This window comes from Scyliorhinus torazame, chromosome 13 (genome assembly GCF_047496885.1).
Source record: "Scyliorhinus torazame isolate Kashiwa2021f chromosome 13, sScyTor2.1, whole genome shotgun sequence".
Classification (NCBI taxonomy): Eukaryota; Metazoa; Chordata; class Chondrichthyes; order Carcharhiniformes; family Scyliorhinidae; genus Scyliorhinus; species Scyliorhinus torazame.
Window position 1 is genome coordinate 82077607 of NC_092719.1, and position 14879 is coordinate 82092485.

Consider the following 14879-nt stretch of genomic DNA (forward strand, 5'->3'; position numbering starts at 1 on the left):
GAGAAATCTAGGTGTACAGGTCCACAGGTCACTGAAAGGGGCAACACAGGTGGAGAAGGTAGTCAAGAAGGCATATAGCATGCTTGCCTTCATTGGCCGGGGCATTGAGTACAAGAATTGGCAAGTCATGTTGCAGCTGTATAGAACCTTCGTTCGGCCACACTTGGAGTATAGTGTTCAATTCTGTCGCCACACTACCAGAAGGATGTGGAGGCTTTAGAGAGGGTGCAGAAGAGATTTACCAGGAAGTTGCCTGGTATAGAGGGCATTAGCTACGAGGAGCAGTTGAATAAACTTGGTTTGTTCTCACTGGAACGAAGGAGGTTGAAGGGCGACCTAATAGAGGTCTACAAAATTATGAGTGACATAGACAGAGTGGTTAGTCAGAGGCTTTTTCCCAGGGTAGAGGGGTCAATTACTAGGGGGCATAGGTTTAAGGTGCGAGGGGCAAGGTTTAGAGGAGATGTACGAGCCAAGTTCTTTTTACACAGAGGGTAGTGGGTGCCTGGAACTCGCTGCCGGAGGAGGTAGTGGAAGCAGGGACGATAGTGACATTTAAGGGGCATCTTGACAAATACATGAATAGGATGGGAATAGAGCGATACGGACCCAGGAAGTGTAGAAGATTTTAGTTTAGACGGGCAGCATGGTCAACACGGGCTTGGAGGGCCGAAGGGCCTGTTCCTGTGCTGTATTTTTCTTTGTTCTATGTGCAGGGTAGGTGGATTGGCCATGTTAAATTGTCCCACAATATGAAAAAAATGAATTGGGTGCTCTAAATTAAAAACAAAATAAGGGGATCAGGGGTCATGGGGAGAAGTCAGGAGAATTGGGATGAGGAATACATCAGCCATGATCGAATGGCGGAACAGACTCGATGGGCCGAAGGGCCTAATTCTGCTCCTATATCTTATGCCTTGTGGGAGAATCTAGAACTAGGAGTCACTGATTAAAAATAAGAGGTCGCCCATTTAACACAGAGAAGAAAAGGGTAGGGTAATGAGCCTTCTGTACTCTCTTCTTCAAAAGGCAGTGAAGGCACAATCTTTGTATATTTCTTAGGTAGAGTGAGATAGATTCTTCATTAACAAGGGGGTGAAGGGCAGCACGGTGGTGCAGTGGATAGCACTGCTGCCTCACGGCGCGGAGGTCCCAGGTTCGATCCAGGCTCTGGTCACTGTCCGTATGGAGTTTGCACATTCTCCCAGTGTTGCGTGGATTTCGCCCCCACAACCCAAAAGATGTGCAGGTTGGTGGATTGGCCACACTAAATTGCCCCTTAATAAAAAAAAACAAGGGGGTGAAAGGTTATCGGTGGAGTTAAGTTACAAGGGACTGTTTAGCACAGGGCTAAATCGCTGGCTTTGAAAGCAGATCAAGGCAGGCCAGCAGCACGGTTCAATTCCCGTAACAGCCTCCCCGAACAGGCGCCGGAATGTGGCGACTAGGGGCTTGTCACAGTAACTTCATTTGAAGCCTACTTGTGACAATAAGCGATTTTCATTTCATTTTCAATCAGATCAGCCATGATTTCACTTAATTACGCCAGCAGGCTCAATGAGCTGAGTGGTCTACTCCTAATCCTAATTTATATGTTCGTATGCATGTTCATAAGTAACTGATCTTTTCAGAAGCCCCTTTTATAATGCACAATATAGTAACTTTCCCAATTATGTATTTCTACCGCCTGATTTTAGTAGTTCGTTACTTTTTTTAAAAAGAAAACTGTCACCTCACCTGCATTTTCAATTCCTCTTGCTCCCTTGTTTTGTCCAATAGCTCCCCACGCAGTTCAGCTAATAGAAGCTGGAATTTCTCTTGGGTGCTTTGTTTGTCAATATGCAGTCGTTTTAATTCATGCTGAGCTTTTGTGTACTCATCCTGCAATCTGCAGCAAGTAAAATTTCAATATTTGTACAAAGGACGTGCAATCACCAATTAGATCAACTTTCACCCAACTTTGATGATTTTATAATCCATCAAATTGAAATTGGCCCTATTACCCAAGCACATAGTTAACTTATAAGGTGTTTTGTTTCATCACTGAATATCATATGGTATAATAGCCTTGAATAAACAACTACAAAGCTATTCTTCAGAATAAAGAACCACAAAGTTTTTCACCTTCTTCATGATTATATTAGGACAGGTGACAAACAGCTTGGTCAAAGGGATAAGTTTCAAGCAGCACCTTAAAAGGGAGAAAAGCGAGGTTAGGGAGGAAGAGCAGTTTAATAAGGGGATTGACAGCTGAAGGCATGGCCTCCAATGGTGGAGCAATTAAAATCAGGGTTGCTCCAATGGCTGTATATCCAATGCCTGGATATCCTTGGTATCCTCCACTGACCAGAACTGTATCAAATTACTACAGACGTGATCATACCAATATCTTCTACAGGTTCCTCCTCACCTCTTGGTTCTATGTTTAATGATTCCATCAATACACTTTTTGATTAGCTTCTCTTAAAACTGTGCTGTTAGTCTTGAAGCACAATTCAGCAATATCCCCAGGACCTTCACCCCAAAGCCGAAAGCTGTGTGTTTTAGGCTTCCATTGTTTACTTCATTTCCCCAGTCCTTTGTTCCACATTAAGTGCTATTAGTCATGCAATGGCTGACATTCCCAATCTAAAGATAGGTTTGTATTTTTGTATTTCTGCAACACATCAACCAACAGCCGCTGTGGATCGCCCCCCCCCCCCCCCCCCCAAAAGTCATGTAATCTGCAAACTTTGACATTTCTGTCCCCAAGGGCAGCACGGTAGCATTGTGGATAGCACAATTGCTTCACAGCTCCAGGGTCCCAGGTTCGATTCCGGCTTGGGTCACTGTCCGTACAGAGTCTGCACATCCTCCCCGTGTGTGCGTGGGTTTCCTCCGGGTGCTGCGGTTTCCTCCCACAGTCCAAAGATGTGCAGGTTAGGTGGATTGGCCATGACAAATTGCCCTTAGTGTCCAAAATTGCCCTTAGTGTTGGGTGGGGTTACTGGGTTATGGGGATAGGGTGGAGGTGTTGACCTTGGGTAGGGTGCTCTTTCCAAGAGCCGGTGCAGACTCGATGGGCCGAATGGCCTCCTTCTTCACTGTAAATTCTATAAATTCTATAAGTCCAAAATATCTGTAAATAGAGATCATCCTTTCATGTGGCATCTCATTGGTAACCCACTGCCAAATTCATTCACAACACCTTCATATTTTTCTTATTTCGCCTCAGAAGCTCGTCTCATACTCCACACCTTCCCACAACTCTGGTCATATCTTACAAAACAGTTTTACTGAAATTTAGATATGCACAGAAATAGCTCCCACTAACTGCAACAGTAGTCCCCCTGTACCTGCCAATATTCCTTATAGCTAATATAATTACAACAGTCCCACAGGAGAGAGGTCCCCATACAACGATATTGCTGATGTTTTCAAAAACAAGCTTGCATTTTCTTCAATAAAAAGAGGATGTTCTTTATGCAACTCCTAATTTCCTACCCTTTAAAGTTCCTGTAAAGTGACTGGACTAAGTGAGGCATAGTGCTAGCCAAACATATGGAACTCTGCACGATTCTCAATTGTATGTCATCTCGACAGTCCCATGACACAAGGAAGCAGGTTCACTAAAACCTGTGCAGAGTGGTTCTGCTGATCAGTTAGTGGAACTTCTAAAGACAGAAAGAAGCTTGTAGCCTCGTCAAGACACGAACAACGATGGAAGGCTCACAAGCTTCGAATACAGCCACTGATAGCTTGCAGTTTAATTCTAATAAAGTCGCCATAGTTCCAATGACCATAGGCTGCTTTGCACTTTAAGGGGGAGAGCTAACCGGAAAGTCACCACACCTCAGGGCAAGGTTGAGAAGGCGGGGCCTTAATGAATAACCTCAGCTGGCACATGAATTTAACACACAGTGCTGGCCTCGCTCTGCAACACGAACCAGCTGTCCAGCCAAATGAGCTAAACCAGCCCAATGCAAACAAACAAGTTCACCTTCTGTTACAGTAATACTTTAAAATAGGAGGCATGTTAAAAAAAATACAAGAATAGTTACATTCACCAAGGTACATTCACACATAACGGAAATATGGAACAATCTGAAACACCACACGAAGCAACATCGGGAACCTTGACCTGACAAGTGCAATACGAAAAGTTTCGACAAAAATTCTCAGCAATATTCAAGGTCTGTGGTACAAAAAGACTATTTATATACGTTTAGAGATCGAGGCACTAGAATCCTAGATCACTCTCTTTCTACCTTTAATGTTTTTTTCCTGAAGAGAGTTTGAATGTTGAACACTTCCCCCGTTCACATGCATAATACTGAATTTGTTCAAGTTAAATATCATTTGCCAGTCATGCTCAACACATTAATATTTGCCTGAACCAGTAGCACATTGACCAACACTTGGACAAACCTGCAGGTCCTGCACCCAACACCTCCAGCCAGATCATTAATAAAATTTGCAAAGAGCAATAGTTTCCAACACCAATTCCCACAGCACACCATTAGTGATCAACTTCAACCTGATTGGAATCCATCTATAACAATTTCTGTTTACAGTACGAAGTCTTACAACACCAGGTTAAAGTCCAACAGGTTTGTTTCGATGTCACTAGCTTTCGGAGCGCTGCTCCTTCCTCAGGTGAATGCACTGTAAATTCCTCCTTCCATTCACCTGAGGAAGGAGCAGCGCTCTGAAAGCTAGTGACATCGAAACAAACCTGTTGGACTTTAACCTGGTGTTGTAAGAACAAAGAACAAAGAAATGTACAGCACAGGAACAGGCCCTTCGGCCCTCCAAGCCCGTGCCGACCATACTGCCGACTAAACTACAATCTTCTACACAATCTTCTAGACTTCGTACTGTGCTCACCCCAGTCCAACGCCGGCATCTCCACATCAATTTCTGTTTACACCTTGCTGTCCAGTTCTCATTCTAGCTCAATACCAGAGGCTTCAATTTTAGAGAAGCTTATCAAATGCATTTCAGAAGTTCAAGTAGCCAGCATGTACTGGCTACTTGTTACAATGTTGTAACTTCTTCAAAAAATAATACGAGATTCGTAAGACATGACCTTTTTTAAAGCCCTATTGTGTGTAACTAATATGCACCTCTCTATCCAATCAATCGTATATTTCATCCTATTGATTCCCTTACGCATCTTTCCTATTATTGATGTCAAACTAATGGACCTATAAAATTTGTATTGCAATGGCTCCTTTTTTTAAAAAAGGTGGGGACTAGAGTATAAAGTCATTGGAACCATTCTGGAGAGCAATGAGTTATTAAAAATATAGGCTTTGTACTCGAACAGCATGTGTCCCATCTCCCTGAAGATCATCAAGTTGATATCATCTGGCTTAACTGCCCTTATTTCAAGATTTTAATTCTTTCTAATCTGATATTGCTAATCTATCATTTGATTCTAATCTAATCACCAAGCATCAACCAGCTGTTTATGGGCAGCATGGTAGCACAGTTGCTTCACAGTTCCAGGGCCCCAGGTTGGATTTCCAGCTTGGGTCACTGTCTGTGCGGAGTCTACACGTTCTCCCCGTGTCTGCGTGGGTTTCCTCCAGGTGCTCCGGTTTACTCCCACAGTCCAAAGATGTGCGGGTTAGGTGGATTGGCCATGCTTAATTGCCCTTAGTGTCCAAAAAGGATAAGTGGGGTTGCTGGGTTACGGGGATAGGATGGAGGCGTGGACTTGAATCGGGTGCTCTTTTCAAGGGCCTGTGCAGACTCGATGGGTCGAATGGCCTCCTTCTGCACTGTAAATTCTATGATTCTATGATCAACTCCAAAAGCTTTGCAAAGTACACATTCAACATTCTACCATACCCAGTAAACAATGTCCCCTTTAAAACTTGGCTGTTGTTCACTGCCAGTTTTTTAAAAACATCCTTTAAAATATTTCACGTGATATTTATTATGTAACAAGATCTGTGCAGTACTTTCCAGGCAGTTGCAGCCACACATGCTCACAATTCAGCAGGAACATTGCCAGTGAGCCAGTGAGCCCTTTGTAACTTGTTCTTGAACATTCTTCAATGGCCTAATAGTCTTTGACTTAACATTTCCAGTAGAATCACGCAACACAGTAGGAGGCCATTCTGCCCATCATCCAAGTGCCAATACTTTACAAGAACTATTCAATTAGTCCGATACCTTTGCTCCTTCCAGCTAGCCCAGGAACGGAGAACAGCGCTTCCGTGATGAATGGCGTAACGGTTGTACATCCACGGCTGGTGGGCCCGAGGACTCCCCCTTTGAGGCGTCCTGTGTCTCCATCTCGGAGTCGGAGTCCGCTGCCTCCGTCATCTCGGCGTCTCTATCTCCACGCAGTTCTGCAACGACCTGCGCAGAATTTGACTGCGGCACCAGAGGAAGATTGTGAGGAATACTCTCCACTGTGTCTGGTCTCTGTGGCTGTAGAAATGAGCTCCGGGGGCTTTGGAAGAAATGGTCTTCTGGACCGAACGTGGTCTACTTGCGCTTGCGCTGGAGATGACCTTGGGCTTGCACCTGGTAAGAGAAAGGGTCCGTTTGGCGAAGGATAACAGCAGGAACCCACTGGCACCCCCAGCAAAATTGCGAACGAACACTGGATCACCAGGTGCAAACTGCCGAATCGGCCGATGCCGAGAAAGGCCGTGTCCCTGCCATTCTTGAGTGCGGCGTACTTTTGCGCCAATGTCCAGGAAAACCATGCTATGGCGGTTGTGAAGTCTCTGGCCCATTAGGAGTTCCGCGGGAGCTACCCCAGTCATCGCATGTGGAGTGGTCATGTATGAAAACAAAAAACGAACCAGTCTCGTGTCTATAGACCCGGAAGACTGCTTCTTTAGGCCCCATTTGAATGTCTGCACTGCCAACGCATTGGAAGCCGGATGGTATGGAGCAGTGCAGATATGGTGTATGCCGTTCATCTTCATGAACTTCGCAAACTCCTCACTTGTGAAGGGACTGCCGTTGTCCGTGACCAGCACCTCGGGGAGGCCATGCGTACTGAAAGACAAATGCATCGATTGTTGTGCAGGACGTTGTGCCTACCATCTTATGCACCTCTAACCATTTAGACTGGGCATCGATTAATAGAAGGAACATGGATCCTTGAAAAGGGACGGTGAAATCCCCATGCAAGCGCGCCCAAGGCCGCCCTGGCAATTCCCAATGATGATGGGGCGCGGCCGGCGTAAGCTTCTGATGCTCCTGGCAAATGGAGCAGTTTTGGGCCACCTTCTCAATGTCGGTGTAGAGCCTGGCCACCAGACATAACTCCGGGCTAACATTTACATTTTGGTCACACCCGGATGCCCATTGTGCAAGTCTCTTAATATCAGCTCCTGTCCTTTTTCCGGGACAATCACACACGTCCATCACAAGAGGATACCGTCTTCCACGCTAAATTCTGGCAGCTTGGAGGAAAATGCCCGCAACTCACCTGGGAGCTGTCTATGCTGCCCACCATACAAGACTATGTGCCGAACCTTTGACAGGACTGGCTCCGTCTAGGTCCACTCACGGATCTGTGATGCCATGACAGGCAAGGAGTCCATAAAATTTAGGGTTGCAACCATCTCACCGGTCGTGGGGTCGACATGGGGCCAGTCGACAAAGGCAATCGGCTCAGTGCATCGGCATTCGCTATCTGTGTTCCTGGTTTATGCTCCAGAGAATACACGTAGGCAGCGAGCAACAAAGCCCAGCGCTGGATCCGTGTGGAAGCAATGGGCGGTATTGGCTTATCCTCTTGGAAAGGTTCCAGCAGAGGCTTATGATCAGTCACGATAGTGAAGTGGCAGCCATACACATACTGGTGGAAGCGTTTCACCGCAAAGACCACCGCCAGGCCCTTCTTCTCGATCTGCGCGTACTTCTTTTCCGCTGCAGTCAATGTGCGGGATGCGAAAGATATCGGTTGCTCGGCCCCGTTCTCCATCTTGTGGGACAGGACGGCCCCAATACCATACGGGGATGCATCACACATAATGAGCAAAGGCTTTCCAGGAGCATAGTGGGTTAGTAACCCAGACGACGACAATTGCTGTTTTACCCACCGGAAAGCGGTTTCTTGCGGCTGACCCCCAAATCCAGGTGTGATTCTTCTTCAGCAGAAGGTGCAACGGGGCCAGCGTAGTTGCCAGATTGGGAAGGAACTTCCCATACTAATTTACGAGGCCGAGAAAAGAACGACGATGCGAAGTGTCAGTCGGGGCGGGGGCCTGTTGAATTGCACGCACCTTCTCTGTGACGGGGTGCAAACCTTCGCAGTCCACCCGATAACCCAGATAGACTACTTCCTTCGCCTGAAAGACGCACTTTGTATGACGTAAACGGACTGCAGCCTCTGAAAAGCGTCTAAGGACAGCCTCCAAATTGTCCAAATGTTCCTGCACCGACGTGCCTGTAATCAAAACATCGTGCAAGTAGACAGCGACACGCGGTAAACCTCTCAAGATGCCCTCCACGACACGTTGAAAAATAGCGCAGGCAGAGGATGCCCCAAAGGGCAACCGTGTATATTCATACGGGCCCCGGTGTGTATTAATAGTTACATATGACCGGGAGGCAGGCGTGACTCATATCTAATTTCGTGAAGAGAGTCCAGCTGCAATCTTCGCGTAGAGATCTTCTATGCGAGGCATTGGATATTAGTCAAGCCGGGAAGCCATATTCACTGTAGGTTTATAGTCGCCGCACTAGCGAACTGTGGCATCTGGCTTCATTAAAGGTACAATTGGCGCTGCCCAGTCAGCGAAACGGACGGGCCTGATAATACCCAAGGACTTCAAACGAGTAAGCTCCCCTTCTACCTTCTCGAGCAAGGCGCAAGGCACCGGGCGTGCTCGGAAATAGAGCAGCGTGGCTCCTGGTTCGACTTGATACGGGCTACGGCCCCTTTTATTTTCCCCAAACCGGGCTGGAATATATCTTGGTACCGTCCTATTACCTCCGTCAACCCTCCAGAACCTGTTTGGCGGATATGCTGCCACTACAGCCGCAAATGGCGCAACCAGTCCCGACCCAACAAGCTGGGCCCGTGGCCGCGCACCACGATAAGTGGGAAACGCCGCTCCTGGCGTCCATAAACAACAGGGGTCATCGTAGTTCCTGCAACGTCCAATGGTTCACCCGTGTAGGTGGCCAACCTGGTCTGTGTGTCGGTTAATGTATGGGTCTGTATACCCTGCTTAATGCGGTCGAATGTCCTCTGGGCGATCACGGAGACCACTGTGCCAATGTCCAACTCCATCTCGAGCGGGTGACCATTGACCCGTACTGTCACCTCAATTGGGGTCACACTGGGAGCTGCCACACAATGCAGCTGCAGGCAGTCGTCCTCTGTCTCCAGGTCCTCGGGAGTAGTCGTCGCAGGTTCATCCAAATGGGCTGGCCCCAGTTTCTGTCGTAACGACGGCGCCTCTGGCGCCCTCAGGACCGGCGCCTACGACAGGGTCTGCGCCCACAAGTCCGACACGGACATTGCTCCTCATCCATTTGTTCTGGAGAAAGCTCCCTTCGAGGAGGAACGTCCGGCGGCCACTGGCGTCGATCCGGACACCGCCCCGCCCAAGGTACCGCAGGGGTGCAGGGGAGATGCTTTTGGACAGAAGGGGCTGCACCCAAAGGCATGCATCTCCATTCCCTGTAGCTCCTGCACTCCCCGTTCTGCGCTCTCTCTCTCAAGACAATGCTATTTGGATGGCCTGTTCAAAAGTCAATGTTAGCTCAGCTAACAACTTTCTCTGGGTGGCCGCATTGTTAATACTGCAAACCAAACGGTCGCGTAACATTTCTGGCAAGGTCTCACCACAGTTACTGTACTCCGCAATCCTGCGTAGCCTGGATAGAAACTCAGCAAGGGATTCTCCTGGGGTCCTCTCAGCGGTATTAAACCGGTAACGCTGGACTATCGTGGACGGGGTTGGGTTAAAATGTTGCCCCACTAAGGTCACAAGTTCATCAAACGTCTTGGTGTTCGGCGCAGCTGGGTACATAAGACTCCTAATCATCCCAAACATATGCGGGCCGCAGGCGGTGAGCAAAATGACTACCTGCCGCTCGTTTTCGGTGATGTTGTTTGCCCGGAAATAGTAATACATCCGTTGTGCGTACTGGTTCCAACTTTCCAGCGCAGCATCAAAGACATCCAAACGTCCATACAGAGGCATGGTGTAACAGAAAAAATACTTCCAACTTGTATCCAACAAAAATCCAGGGAGGTGGCTTTAGCGTCGACAGCTATCCACTTTAACCCTCGTCGCCAGTTTTGTGAGGACCCTGAAGAATCCAGCAGGAGTTGTAAGATAGAAAGAAATAACATTTATTTACAATAACATAACAGCAGCAGTAACTCCCTTGTTGTTCACTCCCCTCTAGCTGGTTCCAAACTGCCCAGCTCTATTTATGCAGGGAGTCTGCTAATGATTTCTCCACCCCCCTCATTGGGGAAGTTCATACACCCTATGGATTGTGGGATTGCCATTAGTCCCCAGCCAGTGGTAAGCAGGCAGGTGATAACAGCACCAAAGTTTAAGGTAGTCTATTGCCAATCAAAATTCACTGGATAAAATCATGGACGGAATTCTACAGCAGATGGGATTCGCTGGTCCCACCCGTGGGTTTCCCAGCGGCATGGGATGGCTTCAATGGTAAATCCCATTGAATCCCAGGAGATACAAAAGTCTGAGAACACGCACGAAAAGACTCAAAAACAACTTCCTCCCACTGTTACCAGATTCCTAAACGATCCTCTTATGGACTGACCGCATTAACACTACACCCCTGTATGCTTCACCCAATGCCAGTGTTTATGCAGTTACATTGTGTACCTTGTGATGCCCTATTATGTATTTTCTTTTATTTCCTTTTCTTTTCAGGTACTTAATGATCTGTTGAGCTGCTCGCAGAAAAATACTTTTCACTGTACCTCGATACACGTGACAATAAACAAAATCCAAATCCATTGACAAGCAAGTAGAAAATCCCAGCACCGCTGAGAAACACATGGCTGGGGGACATGGGAATCCAGCCCCATTTCTCATCTCTTTGTCCTTTTTGGCAATTATTTTAGATCTGTATCCTCCGGTTACTGGCTCTGCTAGCAGTGGAAACAGTTTTCATTATTCCCTTGATCGAAACCCTTTATAATTGGGAACAGCTCAATTAAATCTCCCTTAACTTCTTTGTCCTAGGGAGAGCAATCCCAGTTTTTCTTGCTCTCCACACACCTGAAGTCTATTTTCCACTTCTGCACCCTCTCCAAGACCTTGACACTTTTACCAGAAATGCCCTTCTAAACACAGGTCCACAGCAAAATGTTAACTTTTCTGTCTCCAATGCCAAATGTTGCCATTATTTCCAGTTTTTTGGATTGGAATTACAGCATCTGCAATTTTTTTGCTATTAGCATACCTTGTGTGTTCAGCCTTCAGCGTCTGATAGTTGGTCTTGTGATGTTCGCATCTCATTCGCTCATCAATTAACATTTTCTGCAGCTCCGTTTCAGTCCCACAAAGACCTGCTCCTGCATTTAGCGGAGATGGCTGATTCGACAAAGCCTCCATTGCAGAGTGCAGGTGACCAGAAGTCTGTGCACTAAAAGGAGGATCCAACAAACCAGGATACAAAGAATTCCCTCCTAAAGAACGATTTGAGTGTATGGGATTCCTCTTGTCCTAAAGATATCTGAAATCAACTGTTACAAAAAAAGAGATAGGCATCAGTACAGTTAGCACATCCACTCATTAACTGTTCCAAGGCATTAAAATAATGGACTCATCCTTATTCAGGTTACAGGAATTTAAAAAATAAATTTAGAGTACCCAATTCATTTTTTCCAATTAAGGGTCAATTTAGCAAGACAATCCACCTACCCTGCACATCTTTGGGTTGTGGGGGCTAAACCAACGCAAACACGGGGAGAATGTGCAAACTCCACACGGATGGTGACCCAGAGCCGGGATCAAACCTGGGACCTTGGCACCGTGAGGCAGCAATGCTAATCATTGCGCCACCGTGCTGCCCAGTGTTACAAGAATTATTGAGGTGCACAATGAAAAAGGGTTAACATGCAGCTAATTCTATTGGCAGGCAAGTGCATTATATAGTACTGAGCCATGTACGCCAGGGCATTCTGTTCTGATTTAGCCAGGAAGGGCCTTTGGTGCAATTGAGATTATTTCTGTCCTGCTGCAAACTGGCAGAAATTAAGGCAAGGATAGGGACAGGAAAAACCAGAGCTCCTACTCTGGATCCCTGTTAGAGTATCACCTGCATATATGATCAGGTGAGCATAACATGGGCTTTGATGCCCTCCATGTTGAACAACCCACTAGTATTTTTTCTCACAACACCAGGAAAGTACAACAGATTTATTTGGGATCACGAGCTTTCAGAGCGTAGCTCCTTCATCAGATGAGTGAAGGAGCTACCTGATTATGGAGCTACACTCCGAAAGCTCGTGATCCCAAATAAACCTGTTGGACTTTAACCTGATGTTGTAAGGCTTCTTACTGTGCCCACCCCAGTCCAACGCCGCCATTTCCTCATCAATATTATCTGTAATCCGATATGGAGGTGGGTAATTTCAGCAATTTACTGGAGAGCTGCCAAGAACCATAGAACTGTAATAGCTTCTGGGAAAAAGTTGCATTTCCAAAAAAATTAGATCAAACAATTGTAGAGGAGGTTTGTCTACAGTTAAGATTTTTCTCCTGAGCTCTCAGCAGCGTACCTATGTACAAGTGCTGCTTGTTTTGCCTCTCCATTTGAACAGCCCAGTAGGACTCTGTTTAGCACACGGGCTGTTTAGCACAGGGCTAAATCGCTGGCTTTGAAAGCAGACCAAGGCAGGCCAGCAGCACGGTTCAATTCCCATAACAGCCTCCCCGAACAGGCGCGGGAATGTGGCGACTAGGGGCTTTTCACAGTAACTTAATTGAAGCCTACTTGTGACAATAAGCGATTTTCATTTCATTCATTTCAACTCCAGGAGCAGCTTGCCCCTCCACACAACCACTCATTTCTGGATAGGCTATGCACCAATAAAATATAGCTCCAAATCGGAGTACAGTAACTGTTCACCAGACCATTTAACCACCGCACAACACCCTATCTCCCCCACCTCAAGATCAGGTTGCTGTTTATGGAATTTATTTTATGAATGTTTTTATAGTTTTGGTGTTATTGTTTTGTGAAGTGAACTGAGGTTTTAATTCATTCTTGGGTTGTTGGCATTTAGTGCCTATCCTTAAATGGTGATGCTGAGCCACCTTCTTGAACTGCTGTACTTCATGGTAGGTACACCCACAGTGCTGTTAGGACAAGAGTTTGAAGATTTTGACCCAGCAACAGCGAAGGAATGGTGACATATTACCAAGTCAGGTTGGTGTGTGGTTTGGAGCGGGACTGGCAGGTGGTGGTGTTCCCATCTGTCTGCTGCCCTTGTCCTTCTAGGTGGACGAGGTTGCAGGTAAGTAGGAAGGGCAATGCTAGCCCTGCCAACGATGGACACATCCCATGGGCGAATAAAAGAAAAATCCTCAGTCCTGATTGTTATCGAGTTATTGTTATCGAGTTCTCCTTTGGGTCAGGAAGGATTGATTGGGTGCAATTGGGTGCTCAGAGAAGAAGAAAATACTGACATTGACCAAGTTCCTGTGAGTCCAGCCCTGTATATACCCACCTTAGAATAGTGAACAAATCTATTTAATGTGACATTGTCCGAATTTTGCATTGTGTTTTCTTTTTAATTTCCTCAATTGGTTTTCAATTTGAGAACTCTGCTTTAGCTACGAATTCGCCGAGATGAAAACATAAGTGAAACCAAAAGGAGGGAGGGCAAGCACAGATGGCAGAAACCAGGGGGAGGAAGCTGTTGTAGGTTTAAACGTGAGAATTTATTTCAGTGGAGTAGAGAAGGAGTTCATCCCATTGCGGAAACCGACACCCAGGCCAATCTACCTCAAATAAATCACCAAGACAATTCATTCATTCGCCTCCCGGTCATCCGTGAGGGACGGCGCTCCTTTAACTCACTAAATCCAGGTGGAGAGCGAGGCGGCCGGAGCAGGAGCATCCGGACTCCCCACACCCCCAGGCCTAGCCCGTTACCCGGGCAACGGTAAACGGCTTTCCAACGGCCTGCCCCGGCTTTCCCCCAACTCTCGCGCTCCCTCTAGCTCGCCGCTGGGACTGAGCGGAGGAGGGCCCGGGCACACTGATCTGCAGCTCCCGGGGAGAGTGGACGGTCTCGGCCCCGGGTGCCTCAGGGCCGGGCTTATCCCCTCAGAGCCCTCAATTGGTGGCCGCTCATTTCCTCGCTCGCTCGCTCCCACCCCGCGTCTCCGATCGCTCACTGAGAAGCCGCTGCCATTACCTCATAGGCCCGGGGCCGCCTGCTCGCCCGCCGGCCGGCCAGCCAGCAGCGCGCAGGCTCCGGGCCTCACAGGCCCCGGGAGAGGAGAAAGATCCCAGAACAAAGGGGGAGCGCAGTGAGCGCACACTGAGCTGTGACTCTCACCTCAATCACAAAGCTGCGTGTTTAAACTCCTCCCCCCCCCCCCCTTCAACACCAGCACGAGGAGCCAGAGAGCCCCCCCCCCATCTCTTCTCATTATCCTAACCCAACACTTACAATACAGCACTGAGGGAGCTCCGCACTGTCAGTGGTGCCATCCTTTGGGTGAGACATTCAACACCAGTCCTTTCAGATGGATGGAAAGGGCCCATTTCAAAGCAGAACAGGGAAGGTTTCCCCCGGCGTCCTGGTAAATATTTATACCTCGCCAGCATCAGGAGAACAGATTATTTGGTCATTGCCACCTTGGCCTTTGTGGGTGGTGGCAAACTGGTTACCACCCTTCTTGCTTTTACATCAA

At 47.4% G+C, this 14879-nt stretch overlaps 1 protein-coding gene across 4 annotated transcripts in view; it reads right to left on the reverse strand.

Moving 5' to 3' along the window:
• Positions 1-14879, reverse strand: part of cep83 (centrosomal protein 83) — a 146405-nt gene extending 131526 nt beyond the window's left edge. The window contains exons 1-3 of one of the 4 annotated variants that reach the window (XM_072471874.1): positions 14636-14879; positions 11413-11695; positions 1738-1888 (exon numbers count right to left, since the gene is read on the reverse strand). In XM_072471874.1, the coding sequence (XP_072327975.1) occupies positions 1738-1888; positions 11413-11564 (303 nt within the window). In that variant the 5' untranslated portion in view covers positions 11565-11695; positions 14636-14879. Of the gene's footprint in view, positions 1-1737; positions 1889-11412; positions 11696-13962; positions 14103-14377; positions 14540-14635 lie in introns of those variants that run through there. The other 3 variants (XM_072471873.1, XM_072471875.1, XM_072471876.1) reach the window with 3 other exon arrangements.